Below are 24327 nucleotides of genomic sequence, written 5' to 3' on the forward strand. Positions count from 1 at the left end.
ATATATATATAAAGTGAAACCTCATCCAACTCACTTGTAAATCAGTCATTTCAAGAAATAGTTGAGAACAAAGGGGAGTAAGATAGTGCAAGGAATCTGCTGCAACACAAGCTGAAAGTTTTTTTCCATAGTAAGACACAAGCTTTCCTACAGAATTTATGACTTTTCAGGAATACAGTCTAAACAGAACTTCAGACACTACCAGAAAAAAAGTCACTGATTTTCTCTGTAAAATAATTTTCCAGCATTTCCAGGTAAATTAAACTTCTTTGGGCAAACCAACTGTTTGTCCCAAAATAGCTACCTGAAAAACACAAGTGTGAAGGAGTGGAAGGAAAAAAGTCAGCTGCTGGGAGCAGTGTGTTAGTAATGTAGTCTAGCAGCCAACAGGCAGTGTGTCCACAGGTTAAAGAGAGCACACCCTCTGTAATGTGTCCAGGCTTGGAAACATGGGAGCACTTGCCTGATACCATGTATGTTCTTGATTGCATAACTTATTTCTCTCCGCAGTTCCTTCTCATTGAATTCCATCTAAAGGAACAAAAGCATATGAGATCATATTAGGGGAAGTTTTTCAATAAAAAATAAAATATTACATCTCCCAATATAACCAGAAGACAGGCAAGCAAAGCGTAAAAAAAGGGGACTAGAGATACAGTAGGGTTCATGGTGAGCAAAAGCTGAAGTCACTGCAGTGAAAGCAAAAAAAAAAAAAGAATATGTAACAGAAATTAGTAGGAAGCCAGGTTTCATTAGTTCACACCCCACGGAACCTCTGTTTATTCTGTTACCCAAAGGACAGGTAAGCAAGAAGTGACATATCAAGAGGAGAAATGTTATCTTGAAACATTAAATTTCCTTCTGCTCCACCTCCCACTATGAAAACGTAAGGCTGAAAGCTGGCTTTAGCTTTTTCAGTTTAATGCTGTGAACACAGGAAGTAGAAAACACAGAAAATGGCTATTTTCCATAACTAATTTTAATAGGTACTAGCTACTTGAACACAACAACTTAAATTTACCAACTCTAGATGTTTCCCTGCCCTATCTAACCAAGGAAGATGCCATTTGTGATAAAACAATTTAAAAAGCATGGAAAATAGTAACAACTGGGACTATAATTATATTCTAATTACTATATTTCAGAATTCTTAGCATGTCTCAGTATCCAAAACTCGAAATTAAGTCCAATGTCTCAATTATCACTTCATGCAATTTATTCCACAGTTAAGAGCATATTCTTCCAATCAAACTATCTTGGCTTCTCTACTACCAATATGAACATAAGAACACATAAATAAAACACAAAGCACACCAGCAAGATGGATAAATACCTTCACTAGTTCAAAAGGAAAACGTTCATGGAAAATACGATTGATTTTGGCACCTCCTGAAAGTTCTAGTGTATCAACCTGATCTCCTGACCCTTCGATTCTTTTTTCAAAGTCCACTGAAAACTGTTGTACCATCCTAAATTTCAAAGGGGGGAGAGAAAAAAAAAAAAAAAAAACAAAAAACCAAACACAACCATTTAAGCATGTCAGCTACAAACTCTTACTTTATTACTATGTGACTACCAGTACCCTATTAAAACATGTTTTGGAATTGACAAAGTATCTATAACAACTATTCATTCAGCCAAGTTACGAATCCATAAAATCCATACCAACATTTGCCTAGCTGCTTTCTGAAAGCACACAAATTCTTAGCATCAGCTCCTGCAGCAAATAGCTCCATGGCTTAGGTGCACATCACAGGACGGACTACCACCTATGATTAATTTTGATGTTGCCATCTTCAAGTTCTTTTGGACAGCTACACTTCTATACTAGAAAAAGAAGCATTCCCTATTCTCCTTTCAGACTCCTCATCTTACAGATGTCTAACACAATCTCCTCCCCTTGCTTGAGGTCATCTTTTTGGCAGGCTGAACAATGTGTCTATACAATCAGCAGCAGTTTCTTACCTTTGATCATCTATGTTGCCCATCTTTGCACTTTTTCCCATTCTGCTTTCTCTCTTTTCTAGGATTACTAAAACTAATTTGGGGAAAATCCTGCTTAAGTTGATGAGTAAATAAAGTGTTCTGGAACATCAAGCATGGAGTTAGCATACAGAATGCTTAACTGTATCCTAATATTTAAATTTAAAGCCTTTAGAAAGAAAAAAAAGGGGGCAAAACAAACCTATACAAAGTGGAAAAGCAGACAAAGACTAGAACTCACTGCAACAGAGCCTTCGTTTTTCTGGTTGGGTCTTCTGGTCTGAAGTTTTTGTATACCTCTACTTCATGTTCTATAGAAAGCAGCTGGCCCTGGAGTTTGCTTCTGAAGGCTGGCAGGGTATCCCGAATGTGATTGGTAAGTTGCTAAAAAGCAAATAAAAGTCCTTTTATGCTTTATAAAGATGAAAGCAAGAGCACAACAATTTTCTTCTGAATGCCAAGCACATCAGCCATAACCTGTGCTACTTTACCAGTGTAGTTCCTTTTGATCTTTGAAGCAATGGAGACCATTAAAGAACAATACAATATGCCTTTTGCATACACACAATAAGGAGGCTTGAAAAATTACTTCATCCTCTCACTCACTGAGCCCTGTTACTAGATTCTTGTTTAGTTACACACAAAAAAGTTATACACATTGCATATTTAATTTGAAATGACCTCTTATCCCCCAGCACTCATGCCACCCCTCCCATTTTTCTGGTTTTCCTAAGAGAGCTTCAGAACTCCCTACATACTTGTTCAGCATGACAACTCCTTTACTTTACAGCCACAAGGCAATGTGGGACAAGGAAGAGATTCTGAGCACTCACAGCCCACTGAGAAGAACGATGGAGGGAAGTGCAGACATACAGAGTACCCACTTGGCACTCTCCCACCATCGGGAAAAATCAGCTCCACGTAATTTCTGCTCTGTTGTACAAAGTATACTAATGGGAAAGGATTTTGCCCTCATCTTAGTGATTACAGAACTTGACCCTTTTTAAACACTTGATTTTTTGCTCAAAAAGGTTCAAGCACTCAAGACTATCAGTTTTCATTTCTGAAAATATACCTAAAAGTACTGGAAATTAAACTGAAGGAGAGGAGCAAAAGGCTTACCAGATCTGTGTTTAACTTACCTCACTTACTTTTGCATATATACGTTGTAATATGTTTGGACAGCACTATGCCTTACCTGTGCCATAAATTTCTCACACATTGTAGCTGCTCTTTGATGAAAAACAAAAGGGAATTCTTGCGCTACACTGCAAACCCTCTTCCCAACCCCAATCAGACAAGCTATAAATTAAGAATGTCATATACCAAAACATGTAAACTCAAAATAAAAGTTGTTCAGCAGACCCAACAGGCACACAATCAAAAGCTGGAGTTTCCCTGGAGCACCACCTTGTGGATGCAGAGAAATTGAAATATTACCTGAAACCACTAACAACACTAATGTTTACTATCTTAGGGACGAAACTTACATTGATTTTTCCAATATAATATTCTACATAGAGTAAGAGCAACATAAGACCAGCAGTTCATAATGAAATAGTTAAATTTACAAAACAGCTCACAAAAAAGTTAACATTACATAAAGTAATGCAAGTCATGACAGATAAGACAGTCCAAATGTATGCATCTTGTGCTTCAGTCTTAAAACTTTTAAGATCTAAAGAGAGGCAAAAATATCCTAAACAGATGAAAGTGCAGGATGCAGGTGAGTTCTTGCATCCTGATGAAGATTTTGGTTCTGAGGTGCAATTAAATGGCACCAGCATTCTTTTTCAGCGAGTCCACAGCACACCATAACCTGGCTGTCAAGTTACAGCTACAAAGCCACTGTAGGGTGAAATTAAGCAGGCCAGCCACTTAGTTCCCTACCTTAATCAATAACTTTTCAGCTGTTTCCAGCTGCTGCCCAAAACAAAGCCAGGTCGACCTGGTCTTCATCCATCCCAGACCAAAGATTGCAATTTGACAGTGAAGCGGAAAAAACACTATCAAGTTTGACTTGTAGGAATGCCAAGAACAGTGGTCAGATGATAAACTGAGTTAAAAAAAAAAATTAAAAAATCATAGCATCACCAGTAATTTTGGAGAGGCAGGGATGACTTGATCTTGTCCTCTTCAAACTTGCTGAGATGCATCATCATTAGGGTCACATGCTACAAAAGCTAAGGCCTGGTGCTACGGAAAGGACAATACCCAAAGACATAGAGTGAAGAGAATTATACACTCCTCCAAGTCTGGTGTAGGCAGTGTCTGCATTAGGACAGTAAGCTATGGGTCTCTCTTCCAGGTAGCAGGGAAATAGAACTCTTATTTCAAAAAAAGCTGTGATCTGACACGGTTTGGCATGGACTCAGAAATAAACCAAAAGTTCGAACAAAAATAAAGGTAGTGTGAACAAAGTGTTCCGATTACTCTGTTTGTCATTTATATCATCAGTATACAGTACACGGTTTCTATTAAAAACTACAATAAAGTGTGGATTTTGAGGTTAAAAGTACAGACATACAGTGAACTCTCCAGATATGCAATTTATAAAATGTCTTTTTTTTCTTTTCTTAATTTCTAAATTTGAATTCTAAAGATCTGTTACAACTAGAAGAAATGCGATAATTAAGGAATAGGATGGTATATTTCCAGGAAGGGAGGTAAATCTTATTTTTTATGTTCATATTCAGTATTCAAAAAGAACAGGAGAATGCAAAACCATCAGTAAAAATCAGAAACTACATCTCACAGCAATTTTTTGTATGCTACATATAATATACAGCTTTGTTTATTACATTGTAAAAATTAAAAAGGTTAAAAGAAGGAAAGAATAAGTGAGGTTCCCTGACCAACATTCATTTTAATAAAGATTTTATATTGGTCCTACCATTATAAAAGCTGCCTTTCACCACAAAGGCTTCAGGTTTTACCTGGTTTAGAACTTTTTGGAGATACGGTGTTCCCATCCTATCTGCCATGTGCCTGTATGCTGGATGGGAAAGGAAGAATTTCCTTTCTGCTAGAAGAGCTGCCTTTATGTCCTTCTTCCCATCAATGTCTTTCTGGCTCCTGTTCACAACACCAATATAGCCTAAAACAACACAAAACCAATGTGTAAGTCAATACAGCTACTGACTTAACCACTGAATTCATATTAAATAGAACTAGACTGGCTCAGTTCAAACAAAACTTTCCAATTTAGGTATTTCAGATATTGTCTACAAGTACTGTAATGACCTTAATGGTGTCTAAAATATATCAGATATATTTCCTTTTAAATCACCAATTCAAATACAGAAATATCTAAAACTTTGGTGTACCCCAAAGAAACCACTTCAAAAATTAAAAAAAAAAACAAACCAAACAAACCACAAAATAAAATCAAAACACACACAGGTCTACATAGATATGCGACACGATACAAGAAAAATTTCTTCTTGTTTGCTGGACCAACATGGTCCATAGGTAGAGATGGTGGTCTCATCAATAAATTATAACTAGAACCAAAATTCTTGATATTGTTAACAGTATAAGCAACTGTGGCAGTAGGTCCCAGAAAAATCACATGAAAAATTTTTGGAAGGGGTCAAAGCTTGGTTTAACGTGAGGTTACTAAAGCTCTGGTGCTTGCTTCTGTCATATGCAAAGAAAAAAATATTTTCTTACAAGCAACAGCAACCTGGCATAGAAGAGAAAACAGGCTAACAACTTGTGCTGACATTTCTTGCTTCCTCTGGGATACGCAGTGTATTTTCCAGGTCCAGAAAATAAAATTATTTTACTTGAAGGATATTTTTAGCACAGCCACCTCTTATGTTTGCTGAACAGATAACAATAAAAGCTAGGAACTCGAGTCCAGCATAACCTCTGATTCACCTCCAAGTCTCCCAAACACAACCCTTATCCAAACCACCTTCTGGATTGCAAAGAATATAGGCAACTGAACATTCTTACCTCTACGAAGAGGGAGTAGTTTGTTTTCTAGAACCTCTCTTGCATCTGTTCCTTCATCCATCAGATCCAATTTTGTGATCACGCCAATGGTCCTAAGGCCTAACCAGGGTGGAGGCAGGAGGAAAAAGACAGTAAAGAATCATTTACTATCAGGAAGAACAATTATATAATCTTACAATCATATAGTAACAGACACGTGACGTTCTCAAAGCTCGTATCACACAATACCAGCTACAACTGCAAGTTATGACATGTCTGGGAAAATAGGGATCATCATTGCCAGTGCTGAAACATGTTCCTCAAATCCCTTTACACAAGGCTCAGCATTCCTATGGTACAGCTGTATAAAATAATGAAATCCCATCAGCACCACGGTCCATTTTGACAGGTACTACAAAAATTTCTAGATAGGCATTGCCCCACTTGCTTGTAAGAGATAGGGACAAAATTTTAAAACTACATTTACAGCATAATTACCCAAAGGATAGTCAGCTAGCAAACAGCTGATGTTGAAGCCTACAGGAGAATGTATCTATACACATCTATATTAATATATTATAAAATAAATTTCACACAAGAGTTGGTCTATTATTTACAATGTGTTATTACACTTGAGAACAAAAAGTAGTTACGTCCAATCACGCTCTACCTTGAGGGTCCACTTCTTTAGCTAACTTCAGTGCATCCGAGTTGGCCAGATCAGTGTTAGCTGGAGTCACAGCCAGTATCAGACAGTTTTCTCGAGCGATGAACTGCATTATCATGTCTCTGATCTGTTGCTCAATATCTGGAGGCTGATCCCCTACTGGCACTTTTGTGATTCCCGGCAAATCAATAAGAGTCAGGCTTAATACTATACGGAAAACACAGGATTGTAAAACTGGTTAGCACGACAGACATGTCTAAAGAGGTCTACACATCTATGGCTGCAGACAAACTTTAGTGACATAGAACCCCACAAAATCACCTTTATAAGTATATAAATATTGTCAGTGGTTCAAACAAAATGCCTGACAATCTGAAAAGTGCTCTTGTTGCCCTGTTGATCTTTCATCGCTGGCTTTCTTAGTACTATTTAGTATTTTAAACATTACAACTGGTATAGGAGAATGATACTTATACTTAACATCCTTGAAGGCTCTTAGATAAATGAACATGGCTTTCTGAGCTTTTTCCACCAACAGGAGTATAGACAGACCATTCCCATTGCATCCTTCAAATCCACCCAAAACAGGCTTTTTTTTTTTTTTTTCATGTACATACCTTCTCTGACCATGCTTTCAACAGTGTCTGTGATTAAGAAATTTCCAGCAGATTCAATAGCTAGCCTAGCTTATATAGCAAAATTGTTGTTAAGGGATTTGGGGGTATGTCATTGTTTTGGGTTGTTTTTTTACTCTATCACTTCTTAAGAAAAGTAAGAAACATGAAAAAATTTATCCATTAAGAAAACCTCTTTTGCTCTGGCATGATTTCCCCACTACAGGCCAAAACACCAACTAGAAGCATCCCAGGTTGTTCAGAGAGTACTGAGGTAACAGGGTATCCTTTAGACAAATAAGAAAAAAATGTGATTCCTAGAAGTATATTCCACCAGAAGTATATTTTGGGTCTGGTAATACAGACAACGGTTGCTGAACCAAAAGACTGATCTTATTAAACAAAGTAAAACCATTAGGTAGGAAATTTTCACTTTCTCCTGGAGTCAGCAGGTTCAAACAAGCAAGCTTTGAGGCAGGGCACATAGTTCAGCTCCTCTCTAGTTGGCTGTGCCACATCTGTTTAGCAGAGAAGGGCTCAGGGACATATGTTCAGAGCCAAGGCTGCTCATGGTATATCACAGGGAGGTTCAGCTTCTCTTTAATTACCTCTCCTCTTATTTTAATTTTTCTGTCCTTTGATTCGCAATGAAGACATCAGATGAGATGGTTAGAAAAATAAAGTGCTTCAGCCAAACATAGCACTTTTTTCCTGTATCCAAGACAGATTCAATGTAAAAACATTTTTTCTAGATTGCTGTTGTTAAATTGGGCAGATGGCAACCAGAGGAACTAACTTTGATCTATACTGGGGGTCTACAACAGAAAACAGCTTCAAACACCATTATTGTCTAAATATACTTTTAGTGTCAGTGAACAATAAACATCCAACAGGGCAGGGAGACATAATGACTTTCTAGATCACTGATCAGGGAATCCATCTGGAGAGTGGAAAAAAGAGGTTTTGCCACTAAGTCTCCCATCTCCCATTATTTGTCTTTACTAGTGAGCTACCTTCTAATGGTATATGGACTGGGGGAAGAGACTGGTTTCATCCTGATGCATAGTGAGAATATTTTTAAATCATAAGAATATTTAATGTGACAGAGTGTGCGTTCTGCCCAGCTCTGATGGCTAAAGCTCTCCACCGGAGAGTGATTTTGTAACACAGAAGTTGAGGATTCTTCCAGATACATATCCACTTTTGCTTCAATTCAGTCTCAGAAGTTTTTTCATCCCAGAAGACTTCTGACTGAGCAATGAGAACATATATCAAAGGAGACAGCTAGACAGAGCTACATTATACATTATATGACAAATACAGAATAGAATAATTTTACCTACCATGTGGAGAATATATTCTTAAATTAATAGGAACTGAAGAAATGCCTTTGTTCATGCCTGTTATTCTATCTGTTTCTACTTCAATTTCCTGACGAACTTCATCAAAATCAGTAAATTTCCGCCCTTTGCAGTGTAGAAATTCAGCATATTCTGTGAAAAATATCAATAGCAGGCCTGTATTTCACTGACTTATAGACTTGGACACCCACTTTCAAGCCCCTAGTATTCTTCAGATGTGTATGCACAAAAGCATGTCACCATGGGTATCAGGAAAGCATTATATATAAGCACATGCTATGGATACGATTGCACAGATGAAAACCATCCTACAACAAGAAAGGGTTAGCTAAAAAGTCAATTTGACTGGATATGATTTACTGCCTTTAGCTTGTCGTCTTCTGGAACAACCTGAAAGATTCAAATAGATATAATTTATATTAATAGAATAAAGAACAGATTGCGAATCAAATTCTGAGTTTTCATCTGATTACATATGCCTGTAATACATGACTAAATTGAAGAAAAATAATTCAAGTTTTGTATCATGAAAGACTATTATCAATTGTTTTCAAAAAACTAACAGCCCAATACACGTGATTTTAACAAAGGAGTTCTGTACATTTTTACAAGTTTACAATGAAAATAAAATCACTTAAAAACACTAATGTTTTTAACACAAATCCTCATTTCCTAAAAACTGAACAAAGTTATGTATGTTCCGGTTCACTTTATCCTGCAATCAAGGCCTGATCTCAAAGTTCTCTTTAGATGCTTCTTCCGAAGAAAACGTCTCTTGGTAAAACACCCTCAAACACCAGGGCAAAATGCTTGCTTGGTACACAAAGAAAGAACAGCAGCTCAAGAGACTTGTTCTGAGAATATAGATTAATAGAGGCCTTATGTATCAGTACTGACATCTGTTTCACAAGAGTCACCTTATTGCTATTGTTGACAGAGCTGTTAAAAAAAAAAAAAGTCAAACCCACACATGAAACCATAACAATAGCTAAAGTAAACTGAGAGCCATAAAAGGAGAAAGAGGATGGTAAAACAAACACCAACCTTTCAGTGCCGCAATACCATAATCCCTCCAGATTCAAAGTGCGATGGGCAGGGAAACCCACCTTTGCTTAAAATAAAAATAATACATCTCTTATTTTAAAAAGAAGAGAGCACCTAACAAAAACCTCTATCTCATTTTTGACAACTTAAGAATCCCAGAATATCTTATATTCCTTTTTACCTCTAGCAGCAAAATGACAATGAATGGGGTTTTAGTATGTTTCATTGTCAATTGTTTATTAAAAAAAAAAAAAACAGACACATAATATTCAAATACTTCAAAGTGAAAAATAATATGGTGCACACAAAATATCTCAGTTACACTAGCACACTTGAGAATTCACATTTGTCAAATTTGTCATCTCAAAGTTGGAAAATAGCTACACTCCTGAAGGAAAGAGCTGACAAGTGGTTCTTATTTTGTCCAAGTTCTTCATGCACTTAGCTACTTTTTTTTTTTCTCCAGTGGCTCATTAGATTTTCTAAGAAAAATATTTCCAAATTTAAAAATCAATATCTGGTGCCTAGTTGTAACCAGCTGACTGACTCAGCTGACAGTCATGGAAGCTTTTCTTTGTTGCACTTAAAACTCAGTAACAGAAAGAGTCCTTATCTGAAACTGCTCCAAGGTTACTGAAATGAAAATGTTTGCTGTTTTTTAGCTGTGTTAATACTTATCAATAGCTCATACCTCCCAGTGACACCTGTGGTCCCACTAGTTCTGAAGGCATAGACTTTACAGCGGTTCATAACCTGTGGTGCCACACACAGCCTACAGAATGAAAATTCAAATGAACAAGCAGTGCTTTGTTTTCTCCTTTCAGCCCTTAGTCCTTGGCACTGATGTCTTTAGCCAGACTGGGTAAGCACATGCTCTAATGTGATCTTCAGTTTTCAGCTTTCACCCACAGAATACTAGGAAAACATTTTATTTACATTTCTGTGGGAAGAGACATGAAGCCAAACGAGAAAAGTGACCCCACCTGATGTGTAGTTTTCAGATATGTATTTTCTGTATAAAACTGAAGTTATGTTAAAAGGCAGAACAATTAGATAAAAAAAATTAAAACACTATCTCTGCATGTGGAATACTTCTTTTTTTTCCACAGACTTATTCAAAGCACCTTGGATAACGCAGAACGAAAAAGGTACCATAGCACAGTTCTCTTCAGTGCATCCAACCACAAATGTCACGATAAGTGATTATTTATCTCTTCAATTTTGATTAAATTAGACAAATCATACAAGTGTTATGAGATAACATTTTTGAAAATGCTCTTTGTTTTTCCTGGGAGTTATTTCTCCCTATGTTTCTATGATTTAATCTAGCACAATGTTATATTGTTATTAATAATAAATAACTATTGTTGTTTTCAAACCATTTAAATTACGTATATGCTTGAGATCTTTCATAAATCTGTCTCTAAGCTAAAGAGAGATGAGTTAGGTACATCATGTGACAAGATATGGAACAACCCACAGAAACACAGGAGAGATTTTTTGGAAAACATCCTTGACCCACATCAGGCTGAAGCCAAGACCTTTCAAAGTCTGACAAAGCTCAAAGACTTTACCCTACACAGAATAACCCTGTTACTAGAGGTCAGGAATTTACCAAGATGAGAGACCTGGATTCAGAACTCTTCCTCACTTCATTTCCAGCAAAATTGTTCCTAGTCTGTGGTGGTATCCAGTCTAGCATACTCAAAAGAGTTAAGTCTCCAACTTGGGGTTTCCCCAAAAGGTGGCTCATTAAATTGCAGGCCTATAGCAAACATTTTAAAGATATATAGAAAAGGAGGGATACCTTCCATTACTGCATCTTCCAGTCCCTTAGGGAGATGTTACCCAAGCAACAAGTCTTGCTAGCTTCAACAAAGCATTCCACAAAGCCTCAGAGTGCTTTTCAAATAAGTGATTTCAAAAGAGTGATTTAAAAATATGCAAATAAGCATCATGAGCTGAAGCACATCACCTTTTCTTTGATGACGGATCAGCTTTTTCTGACCAAAGTATAGGCAGTTAAATGAATCTATTTAGACCTTTTCAGTGAAGAACTATTGAATGATTTGCTAAGAGAGGCAGTATCAAAAGCCCTTGTTGTCTTATCCAATCTGCAATTCCTCTTCTAATTATTTTTTTAACTTTGCTAACATGCTGAAGATAAAATATTCAAAATTCTGGCATTCCACTGCTAACCTTCAAGGAGCAAAGCTACAACAAACAGAAGTACTCTAGTATTTTCTGAAGAGAAAACAGAAAACCCTGTCACTGCAGACAATGACAAGAATATCGTAGGAGAACACTGACAATAGTGTTGATCTGATGAAAGTAACTAGCATAAAATACTAGGTCATGCTCCTAGGAATCAGTGAAATGGTTAATTATAAGGGTAGACACTCGTACCATAGGAGGAAAAGAATTCTTTTTGATGCAATAGTCTTCCACATGCTTGAAAATTTTTGTTTGTAGAAGAAACATATCTCTGTTCTTTCCTTTCAACCTTCTTCTACAGAACATGCTTTCTGAACTTCTTATCACTCACATAGCTATCCTCCAGGTATTTTTCTTGAAGCTACAGAGGTGGAGCTCTCACCAAGATCTTTCCAGAACTGAAAAAAAGTAGAAAAACTAGCCTTTTAGTACAGAAACAGCCCTTATCCCAGCTGGCCTTCTTATTAGTTTGGGGGCATTCCTCTTCCTTTGCAAGCAATTTGGATTCCAGTTCTGCCCTCCAGTATATTTCACAGTCTTGTTTGTACTTGCCAAACACAAACTTAATAAACACACTCCATTCTGTCATCCTATCAGTAATACAAAATACTGAACCTGACCCGGAGGGATGTCTCTTCCACTCTGTCAACAACTGTGCATCAGTCTTACAGGAGTCCTTTCTAGACCATGGTTCCCAAGATAGTTTATTATATAAAAACCATGCAAGATAATTTAAAAACCCGTAATGTACCCAAGATAAGACACCTACCACATCTTTATTTACAAGCCTGCTACCCTGAAATAAAAAAAATAAATCAGACTGATGTGACAGGGTTTTTTCCCTTGATGAATTTGTGTTGGCTGCTACTCATCTCAAGCACCTTTCAGATTGTTAGTTAATAACTAATTACAGATTTCTTTTTCCCAAAAGTGATCTTTTACTGATTTTTCTGTCACTTTCCTTTATTATCTTTTTGAAGATAGACAATTATAGAGCCATTTTCCAGTCTTTCAGCGAGAAGCTTCCATCTTTCCTGACACCACTGAGCATCAATCTGGGATCAAGGAAACAAAACCTTCCAGGCAAAACCACTTGTAAAAACAAGTATTTGTGGGTACGATTCATGTGTCCCAACAAGAGCTGAAGCTCATAGTCTGTTTGAAGGCATCGATGGGAGAACCGGGTAAGCCCTCAAAGCCATGCTGCCAGACCTCAGCAGCCACCGCTCAGAAGCTCAGTTACTCCAGGCACTGTTAATAGTGCACACGCAGAGACAGCAGCAAGGAAGATCTGCAGCCTCTGCAACCTCACACTAGCAGCTTAAAGTCAGGTTTCAGACCAGCAGCACTATCCCTCTTCCAGCACACCAGTTCTACTTGGGTGATGAGTCTTTCCCTGTCTCAGGAAGGGGTCACCAGTCATTACCACTTTTTCCCCATGGTGATGTCACTTTTTAGCTTTTGGAGTACACACCTCCCACATCTTTACTGGTCTCTACAGCAGCCCTGCCTTCAATGCTCCAAGATCATTTGTGTTAGCTGAAATAACCAATCTAAATTCTTTTTATAAATTTTTCATGTTCTGTGAGAGGATTGTTTTTGCCACCAGATGGCAATAAAAGATGGGTATGCTTAAGGAGTATTCTCACAACAGAAGATACTCGCATTAAAGCTCAGCAACTTGAATAGAAGAGAACATCTGCAAGACTTCAGAAGACTGAGAATGTCTTTTGAACCTAATGGCGATTTACTTTCCTCTTAGTGTTCTAATTAACAGAACTGGAACAAGCGTGGGTATTGTACATATGACTCATTCATCTAAAAATGTCCACCTCAATGACGACTTTAAAAATCTGTTAATCTGCCATTTCTTTAGCAAAGAGACTGAAACGAGACAATGAAGAAAATCAGAAATTGCTCCAAAAACAGTTATCAAAACAAAGAAAATAACCCTCCTGGAGCCAAGATATTTTAACATGTAAAAAACAAATAACAGGATTTATATAGCAGGCAATTGTATTTTATAACAAACAGAAGACCTACAACAAAGGCTTCACCCAAAACCTAAGTCCAATTCTTGCTGTCATCGTTGTTCAAAAAACATAGTACTCACTCTCAAGACATTAGATAATTATTTCACTTCCACAGGCAGGAGAAGGCACAGCAAGAGGAAGAACAGATTGCCTTAAAGTTATACAGAATGTCTGGCAACAGGGGAAAAAACAAAAAACCAAAACAAAACAAAACAAAAAAACCAAAAACCACACACCACACCACACCTCTCAAGAGCTTCCCAGGCATTTCAAGTCATTACCTTCCCAAAGCTCACTCAGCAGTACCATTTAAAAATATCTATTAAATCCTACAGAAAGTATTTAACCTTATGATGTATTAGATCAGGGAATCACCAAGCTAGGAAGAATACCGAAAGCTGTGAAACAAAAAATTCAAATGTTTAAGAAATAGGTTTTAACATATAAATTAAGGCATACCAACACAAAGGGAGAAAAACCCACCAGCTCATTAGCCCTTCTTTAAGAAATTATGGTAACACATGACAAATCGCTACAGGTTAAGCACGCTTACCAGCAAAACTTGCAGAGAGAAGATTAAGAGTTGAAATGGAACTAATGTACCTAATGTACCTTACGCAGAATTCAGTTATGTTGCTCCAAGACTACTGAACACTAATGCAGCCTTAAAATTCTTGTCCCAGGTCAGCCGTGTGCCAACACTTAAAGACACAAACGGAAAAATCCTTCTAAAAGCACAACTACAGGAATACACAACGCATTCCTCCTTCCGAAAAGGAATCACAAGTAAGAAAGCGAGAGACCAGCACTCTACGCTCACTGGTAACTGCTCAGATATCACAACAGTTAAGCATTTAAAACAAATGCTGTCTGGTGAGAAAGAATGAACTCCCTGTATCCTATGCAGCAGCAGTCAAGTACTGAAAGAACCAGCATGTCTTTTGCCTGAATTTAGACATCAGGCTCTCACAAAATAAACCGCCCTCACATCCAACTTCTCACCCAGGAAAAGAGTAGGTGGAATTCCTCCCATGTACATCCTCTGAATGGCTAAGCTAATTTATCACAGCTGTCTTGCTTGCCTTGTAAGTTCACCCTCAGACAGCCTCCCAGCTAAGAGCACCCTGTCCACACCTGTGCCAGCTAAAAACTCACTGAATTGCATCTTCCCAGGTAGGACTATATTCTCCAAAACCATTCTCTACTCTGAGCTCCTTCAGAGGCTAGCAACAACTAAGGCACAAGGGTCTTGATAGACCTGGCACTACACATGCCCAACACTGTGGAATCGCCCAGGGCCAAATGCAGTGACCAGAGAGAACATCAAGCTTCACCTGGATTGTTCAGCATGTTTGATGTCAGATGGGAACACTTTTTCAGTTGTGACCTCTGGGTGGGGAAAAAGCTGCATTACCAGAATTCAGGTCTGTTTATTACAGGACAAAGCCTGCATGTTTACTGGGTTCAATTCTCTCTTTCAGCAAGACATCATATATGCCATTTTTCTTCAGTAGAATAACAGCTTTTTACCCACTTGTGTCACATCTCTCAGATGTTGGAGGGCTCCCCATAACTCCTCACAACCAAATCCTACTGCAGCCTTCCAACCCTAATGATGAGTGGCCAAAGTTTCCTCTCACTTGGGTGTGCACAACTGCCTCAGGTGCCAATCTTTATCCCTTAGTGCAATGACTCAAAGTTAAATGAAGTTTTAACCTCCTCTGTCAATCAAATTCCCATTCCAATAAGATACTCAGACAGTTCCAAAATGCTGTTAAATATCTTGCAGTCATCTCTGCATGCCTATAAAAAGTGCCCACTCCCTCCCAAGGAATATTATCAGATTAAGAACAGTTACTTTTAAGAGAGTCAAGAAAGATCCTAGGATTAGGGATCAGTAAAGCTTGCTACAGCAGCAAGAACCTGACATAGTCCTCTAACTTTCTGTAACATTTTAGATAATTATGGACTTGATCAAAATCAGTAAAGCACCTGCTTCCTGTAAAAGAACACTGTGCTTCTCTAAGCAGTTTTCTTTATTTTCTTTTTTAAAATTAGTTCAGAAAGATAAAGTTATTTGGAATTTCACCACCAAAAACAACAACAGTGGAAAGTAACAAAATAATTAAAGCTTGCACTTTAAAGGTCTTGGCATCTAATCCCAAACAAGAAATACACACCATTTCCCAAAGTAAGAAATATGTCTTGACATCCAGGAAACACAAAATTACGCTGAGGCGCAGTTCTCCAGAATTTTAAAAGTTCTTCCTGTGTTATTTAAGTTATAATGAAAAACTACTTTTCAGCAGAGAAGGTACCTATACAAAAACCTAGAGGCCTACCTAAAGCTAGTAACACCATGTGAACATATTGATGGGGCAAATGCCATGAAGAGAGAAACCTTTCATTGCCCCCTTAACCAAGGGACAGTGATGACTGTTTCTAAGCTGAGCATACAGAAATACCTGATTCCACAGTTCTTCCTTTCTCTTCCATAGTATAAACACTATGGAAAATTTCAAAGAGGCATTGAAAGTATGAATGTGCTTTAAAAGCAGTTCCACAGGAAAAAAAAAAAAAACCTGGAACCTACACAGACTGAAGTCTAAAAAAAGAAAAGACCTTTTAGGAAAAAAATACACACAAAAACTTAATTACACCTCACACAGGGGCAGACTAAAGTTCTTGGGGCAGCTTCAATTTTGTTTCTTCCCCAGTTTCATCATGTTCCATAATTTAAAGAGTACTTTTTATTTTTTAAAATGCTGTTCTGGATGTTATTTCATTTCTTTTTACTATTTTAAGTAGAAGTCAATAGCAAACCAGTGATTTAATTGCTTACATTAGTTTAGAGGCAACAACAACAAAAATTTAAATGGTGGAAAACCGCAGCTGCTTTTACATATGCTATGGAACTGAGCTACACAACAGCAGCTTAAGTGCCCCTTGGAAGAGTACAAAGTGGTGAATTCTGATGAAAGACCTCAATACGTCACATAGTTCCGTGGTATACACATACTGTATTTTTATTTTTGACCAGACAAAAACACAGAAGCCTTGTTCTCCCTCAGTCCACCTTCTGCTCTACTTAGTGCAGTGAGCCCAACCAAAAAAGACAAGTCACGAAAGCAAGCTGTGTGGAATCAAATCTGTGTGCACTGGAGCAAGAGTTAAAGGTAGAAGCACAGCAATTTTGGCATGCTAACTAATACAACTGTAAAGCTCATCAAGAAATTAATAAATCAAAGCTAATGTCTAAAACATTTTGTACGCAATAAAGTTTCTCCACTGCTTCAAGTTTGATCTTGGATTAAATCTTCTGTGCTCTAGAATTTAGATTTTACTGTTTTCCCAAATGGAACAATGAGATTAGTTGGTCCTGAGCATATAGTTTTGAGGCAGCGGGCCTTCATTCCAGACAGTCTAGTTGCATCTTTCTTCACACTCCTGAAGTTTTCCTGGAATTTTTTTTCCTCCTGCTGACATCAGCACTTTGTCCAGGCATTGAACCAAAAAGAAAAAGAGGTTACCTGTTTTGGCAGTGATGAGTTGCAGGACCAATGGTCGTCTTGTTACAATTCCAGAACCTCGCGGAAGAAAATCCCTAGAAACATTAAAAAAAAAAGTTACTACCCAGAAAGCACTGTCCAGTTACATAAGATATTGGACTGATTTGGAACCTCTTCTACACCTTCAGCTGTAATGAAAATGGAAAGTTGGTGGGGATGGATTTACATTAAACACTACTATAAACTAGGGCTGTTCATTTTGGTACAAGACAGCAGTAGGTCATTAGACAAATATGTATTAAAACTAAATTACTGTCTCAGGGCATCACCAGTTCTCTTTCTTCACGGCCATCATATACAACATCTCAAAATTCACCTTGCATAGTAAGAGTACCTGAAGTCATGCCCACATTTAATAGGCTCTCTAAAATAAACGTGTCCTCACCGTATACTTGATTTGAAGAGGATATGGACATATGAACACAGACACACTCTCACACCCTGCACCAAAAGTGTGGCAAAACCAAATTGCCAGCACTCCACCTACTCTTTCACACAACTTCCAGCAGTTCAAATCCCCAACCAACTTTTCCAGCAACCCATCAGCCCAGAAGTTTTTGAGTGAAACATATAGAAACATATTCATTTCTCTCTATGCACTGAAATGACAGTAGCCCAGGATGTAGAAACACCTATTGAGATAACAGAATGGATTTTCAAGCATTTCAGAAGTTATTAAAAAAAAAAAAAATCATTTTCCCATGAAGAAGCTAAAAGGAATCGCCATTCAGGACAAACTGATCACACAAAACAAACTAGGGTCCTCTACAAGACCGCATGAGGCACTAAAATCTTTCTTCAGGGAGTCAAAGGCTGAAAAGACTTATCGATTTTCTGCTTCAGACTAAGCACTTTCAGAGATAAAGAACACTGCATTAATGCAACTCCTGGTTACACAACACTGACCTTCCCTCAACAGCAAAATCACAAAAAATGCAAGACAACAATTTTCCTTCAGAACATTCTCCTGGCATGTCCAAAATAGATGACATTCGATAACCCTCTCTAACAAACTGAACTATTGTCGAGAAGCCCACCATCTGTTAAAGCAAGCATCAGCAGAGAGAGGTTCCTGCTTGGTGAGAGGGCGAGCTGTGTTGATCACGTAACCAGCTGAACAGCGTGCAGCAGGACGTAAGGGTTCTCCTTCAGATGTGCAGTCTGAAGGGGAAAATATGACAAAGAATGAGGATAAAAAAGGGATTCATGGGGAGAGCTCAGGAGAAAATTCACCACCCCCCCCCCCCCATTAACTGCTGAATGTGTACTTTACCTCTGTGAAAGAAACATCGATCTCAATTAATAAATCTGTCCTCACAGAGATGGAAATTTTTTTTTTTAAACATTTGAAACTTCAGCTTCAGCCACAAGGCAATGGCATCTGTGCACTTTCTCTGCATGGCCCAAATCAGGTGTTACAAATAAATACCTAAACTCTACTTCTAGAAAAAAAAAGACAGCTTTAAACACACACAGAAACATAAATCAAATCTGAGACATAATTTAAACTTTTTTATGAAAAAGGCACATATTACCACATTACAATTCTAGCAGCAAGGGAATCAGATTAAATACTGTACAACTTCTGCAGAAATGCCACCTTTGACATCCACAAGACAGGATGCAGGTCTTCCCTTGATATGGAAAGCTTTCGACACAAGCTTTGTCAGTGGTGCCAAAAAAAACCCAAAAAAAACCAAACAAAAAAACCAAACAAGGCGTACTAGGAATGAGGCCCCACATCCTCATTTTCCCTTAAAACATCTAAAAGCTTCAGCTCCAAGACTAGAATAGGACTGAACACACCTGAGTCACACAGGTTCCTTCTGACCAAAAGAATGATGCCCCTCAACGTCCTGGTGGCACACTTAACATTTTTAAAGGACAAGTTTGAGACAGATGCTTTTACACACCTTTGGTCAATATGTACATTTAGTGAGAGCTGGGAGAAAAATCACATCAGAGTTGAAGCAGCTGCAAAGAAATCCATTGAGAAAAAAGGACAGGCCTGAGAATTTGTGCACAAAGACACTGCCAAGGGAGAGGAAAAGCTGTCTTCTGTCGTGGGGGGAGCGAGCCTATGAACACCCACGTGCTCAACTGCAAGGCCACTTACCAATAGCAAGGTGCAGGAAACAAGAATAAAGCTGGGAATGAAAGATACGCTCCTTTAAAAGACATGCATCCTACATTCAGACTCAAACTACTTTTACATCTTCATTCTCAACACATTCTCAGCAAAAGGTAAGCTGCTGACAACAGCAATGCTGCTGTGACACGACAGTTTGGAGACCGACAGGACAGCCTGTCCAGTGCTGCCTAGCCAGTACTGAATATATCAAATGTAAATAAGATGCAAGCAGCCAGGTCTTCCAGAACACCACTTCGGGAACTCATCAACCTTAGAATGCACTCATCTGTTAGAATACCATTAAATATTTTCAAGAGCAAAGTATTTTTAGGGCCAAATAATTTTCAACCTAAAAACTACAAAATGACTCATGTCTTACTGCACAACCTAAACTTTAATATTGTCTTCACTCTCTAAGGCAGCTCATTTCCAGTATCAGAGATCTGGACAAGGGTATCTTCTAAAATGTTTGGTTAATGTGTAAAGGTAACACATATCTGTTTGAATTTGACTTACTGAAACCCAGGTCTCAGAAACTGGTGTCACTGGATGGTGAAGAAGTTCTCAATGGCTATACCAACACCTCAGCAGCTTACAGTAACATGACAGCTAGGGGTCTGATCTTTGCTACAGTAGACAAATTTACTGTCGGGGAAAAAAAAAAAAAAAAAAAAAAGAAAGTTCATGTCTCTGTATGTTGTCTTTCCTTTATCATACCACCCTCTCTGATGGATACTCAGAAAGCAAATAATCTGAAAAAGTAATTAGACAATTCATTAACGGGAAGAGTCCCATGGAAAAGATGGGAACACCCTTTCAAATTTCAGAAAGGGCGGAAACCATAGTGAAATGCTGAAAGGCAAACTAGACGGGCTCCTTCAGTGAGGTTGTCTCATTATAATGCAGGACTAAAGCTTACAAAGAAAAGAACATATAAACCAAACAAAATATAATGTACTCCAAGGGAATTTCCAGCCAGGGGAAGCGTTTTCACTTAGGAGCTCTCTAGCACACTAGCAGTATTTATTATGTTAAAAAAAATAAAATAAAAAAAAAGACAAACCAGAAGCATCCCCAGTTTGTGTAAAGAGCAATGGTGCACTATCACTTGAAGCTTAATCATGGTTTCAAAAGAGTAACTTAAATCTGCTTTACTTTGCCAGTATAGTACTGAGAAATGTTCTGCACTTTGACCAGTTACATGGTCAGTACTATCCATGATAAATGGTGATTAATTTACATCAAGACCAATATAATTAATTCATATAAAAGATGGGGGGAATCCAGGAAATCAAATAATGGAGGAAAATGTCAATGATTACACAGTAACCGTGTTCATTAAAGAGCCAGGAACAAGTAAAACTGTGACAGTGATGAATCATCAAAAAAATTAGAGGTCCGCCCAAAGGAAAAGCCTCCACATTGTTCACAAACGGTAGAAACGAGACAGGCTCAGGACAAGAGCCATAATTCTCTTACAGAGGAGCACAAATGACACATTTAAATCTATTTAATTTTGCCAAACAACATCGGCAAAGTTACTTATAAAAGTTTTTCCACTAACCTTCCCTCCAATGCAGAAAGGCCATATTCCATGTGCTGTTCACATGAACAAGCCTGGTGTGGTAGCACTGCACACAGGCCTTTATTCCCAAGATTTGCTAAGGACTGCAACGCAGCTTCAATTTGCAGTAGGAAGCAATTATGCCAGAAGTCAACAGTTTTCGTGGGCTTTTTTCCAGCACAGTATTTATTGTTTTATACAACTCCAGCCCAGCACACGAGGAGCACTGGTAGCACTCATGGGTTGCACGGGCTGCTGAATGGCCGTATCTCATGCAAAAGAACGCACTGTTTCACAGGGAACACCTACTCGTGCCTGGACAGCCAAGCACCTCCCAGTTGCATGGCAAAGGTACACTGTACAGAAGTACTACAAAGGGCTTTCATTTTTTTTGCATTTTTTCATATTTGGCCTCAAAGTGCTATAAAAAAGCAAAGGGAAAAGCATGGTCCTGTGTAAACCTACAGAAGAAAGACATTAATAACTTCTAACTTCTCTCCTCAGATTAACTTTTCAAAACCCATAAAACAAAACCAGTTAATTTATAACTAAAGAACTCTAAAAATATACATCTGAAGACCTATTTTGGCAAACGTGTTCACACTCTCTCACTCGCTCTTGCTCCTGTGCTCCCAACATCACAGAGGACCCAGCAGTACATCCTTCATGCACTTTTGTCCATTACAAAGCAAGGTATGTCCAAGCAATGGGAAATGTACTTTGCATGTAAGCAGAGGCTTTCTTAGGAATTTAATTCATAATGTTGAGTGAAGTACTTCCTCAGAGGAGGCCTGTCATCACTGACCCCAGACATCACGGAATTTATTCTTCCTTAGTGGCTTTGGAAGCACAATTTCTCTACTCTAAATGACAGCACAAAGATAACCCCACGATACATTTTCAAGAAGTCTCAACAGCTTTAAGGCATTACCTCTTGTTTTTTGATGTTCTCAACCACAGACTGGTTTGGGTTTTTTTTTTTTCAGTAACACAGTCGTATACATCACTTTCTACATTACACTGATATTTGGCTATATATGGTCTTCCTCATTAGCTCAAAGTACAGAGACCAATTCTTATTATCTTACGATACCTATCTGAATTAGGCCTACTAGGCAAGCTAAATGCATTAAGAGGCTGTGTATTTTTAATGGTCTCTTATATTCACTCCTAAGGCTCCAGGGTTTTTTGTAAACCACACAGCATAGACGCTGGCAGACTTATCACGACACTTCAGTGCTTTAGTTCAAGTTGTCTAATGAAGTTTGGTCTCAATTTGCAGTAACCACTCTTTCAAGGTAAATTTTCCTTCAACTGAGAGATGATTTTAATTAACCCAATGAATCAAGACACAGTCCAACACCCAAGAGTAGTAACTACACCTTGCAGCCCATGCAGTTTGGGCATGTCTGCAAAGGTAAGAAACCAGGTATCCATACATCCTAGGGCTGTTAACTATCTCTTCCTTTCAAGCAGGGTGGATAAACTTGGTGTCGTTGAGAGGCCTTTTCCAGCCCAGCAGTATCCTTCATCCCATTGCTGAACTACTGGAACTGAACAGTCAAAGCAGGTACACCCCAATTATTCTACCCATCACTTTCAGGTAAGCACACAAGTCAAATTAATAATATTAAAAAAAAAAAAATCTTGGAACTCTTACACAGCACTACAACCTAGCAGCCTAAAATGTCTCTTTGGGTCCCCCCACCTCCACTGCTTTCTGGAGATAACACCAACTATACAAAAATCCAGAGGGCAATGGTACAAAAAAACCCACCCAAACAGACCTAACCATGGGAATATGGTAAGCATTGACTCTAAAGGTGAGAAATAAAGTATATTTGAAAAACCCTTGAAGAACTTCAAATAAGATGGCAAGGGATTTCAGTCCTTCAAGGGAGGACTGGGCATCTCCATAACAATTAAGTTCAGTGACAATGCTTAGGCACCACCAAGGCAAAAAAGCGAAGCTTGAGTTTTCCTCTTCCTGCAGAAGACTGGAGATAGAGCAGGCTTAGAAATCACTGTCATTACACTTGTCTCCTATCTGGAAGATGCTTTCTTTACGTAGCCACAGCATTTCTGCTCAACAATCAGCCAGAAATTCTTATATCTCCCTCATTAAAGTGAACACCATAAGGCTACAAGAAAATCAGTACCAAAAATACTCTAGTCCCAGTGGTGAAGTCTCCCATCAAACATGACTGGAGTCAACAGGTTCTCCAAAGTAGGAGACATTTGAAAAGAAGTCTAAGGTGGCACAGACCTTTACTAGTACCCCAAATCTAATGTCATATTTTGACAGCAGTGAGAGTACCTCACTGGTACTGGACAAGCCTGTTCACCGAAGCAAGGAAAGAAAATGCACTTCCTAGTACTAAAAGTGTGTGTGTGTGTACATATATATATTATTTTTTTTTACCTGATAGAAAGTTTTGAAATCTCAATAATGTTTATAGCACTGAAAACTTGCCAGGCGAAACCACAGAAGTGGTGAGATGAACAGTGCTCTGTTTGCAGTGATTATGCTCGGGCTGTAGGCTTGCTGTATTAACAGACTGGAAAGCTGCCAATGTGGAGCCTCGTCAGCAAGCCACTGTATGCATGATGCATCTGTCCTTCCTGGCAGGCATCCAAAGCTTTGCTGCACCATCCTAATTCCATTGGTGAAAATGCCCTTTTTCCTCTTTCTCTTTTAAGATTTTACCAAAGCTCCTGTTATTTCCTGACCAATGACGCTCTCCATCATTTCCAAGTGGGGCTGAGCAGAGGAAGAAAAAACACAAAAAACCCCTCCGGCAATCCTCAGAATTTTTGTGTCAAAAAGAATAAAGCAGACTTTGCAGGACAACTGTATGCTCCCTAATCAGATATGTTTGCTCTTAGAAGACTAATTTGCATAGGATGTTGGTGTATAAAAGCCCATCCATTCTCAGGATGAATACTAGTGCAGGAAGATTTTGTGTGGTAATACAAGAAATTAACAAAAATTCTCTACTCACTTTAGATTGTTGGCAGTACTCTAAATAGACGTCATTTTTTTTAGTCACTTATAACTGCCAAATACTATTACCAATGTTTCTTTAGAAAAGATTTGAGTAAAAAGTTTTCCTCTACAATATAATCAGATATAAACAGAAGAAAAAAAAAAAAAATCTGATTGCAAGGATCAGAAAGAAAACATGTCCACAACATTGCAGTATATCAG

The 24327-nt window shown here is 38.2% G+C and overlaps 1 protein-coding gene across 1 annotated transcript in view; it reads right to left on the minus strand.

The window, feature by feature from the left end:
• Positions 1-17484, minus strand: part of LOC104463670 (dynamin-3) — a gene marked incomplete at both ends in the record, with an annotated part of 98051 nt that extends 80567 nt beyond the window's left edge. Inside the window, 8 exons of the mRNA XM_010076095.1 lie at positions 464-531; positions 1334-1469; positions 2225-2367; positions 4920-5080; positions 5944-6042; positions 6593-6796; positions 8547-8696; positions 17386-17484. Of these exons, the coding sequence (XP_010074397.1) occupies positions 464-531; positions 1334-1469; positions 2225-2367; positions 4920-5080; positions 5944-6042; positions 6593-6796; positions 8547-8696; positions 17386-17484 (1060 nt within the window). The remainder of the gene's footprint in view (positions 1-463; positions 532-1333; positions 1470-2224; positions 2368-4919; positions 5081-5943; positions 6043-6592; positions 6797-8546; positions 8697-17385) is intronic.
• Positions 17485-24327: the final 6843 nt, after the last annotated feature.

This window comes from Pterocles gutturalis, unplaced genomic scaffold (assembly GCF_000699245.1).
Source record: "Pterocles gutturalis isolate BGI_N339 unplaced genomic scaffold, ASM69924v1 scaffold11978, whole genome shotgun sequence".
NCBI lineage: Eukaryota > Metazoa > Chordata > Aves > Pterocliformes > Pteroclidae > Pterocles > Pterocles gutturalis.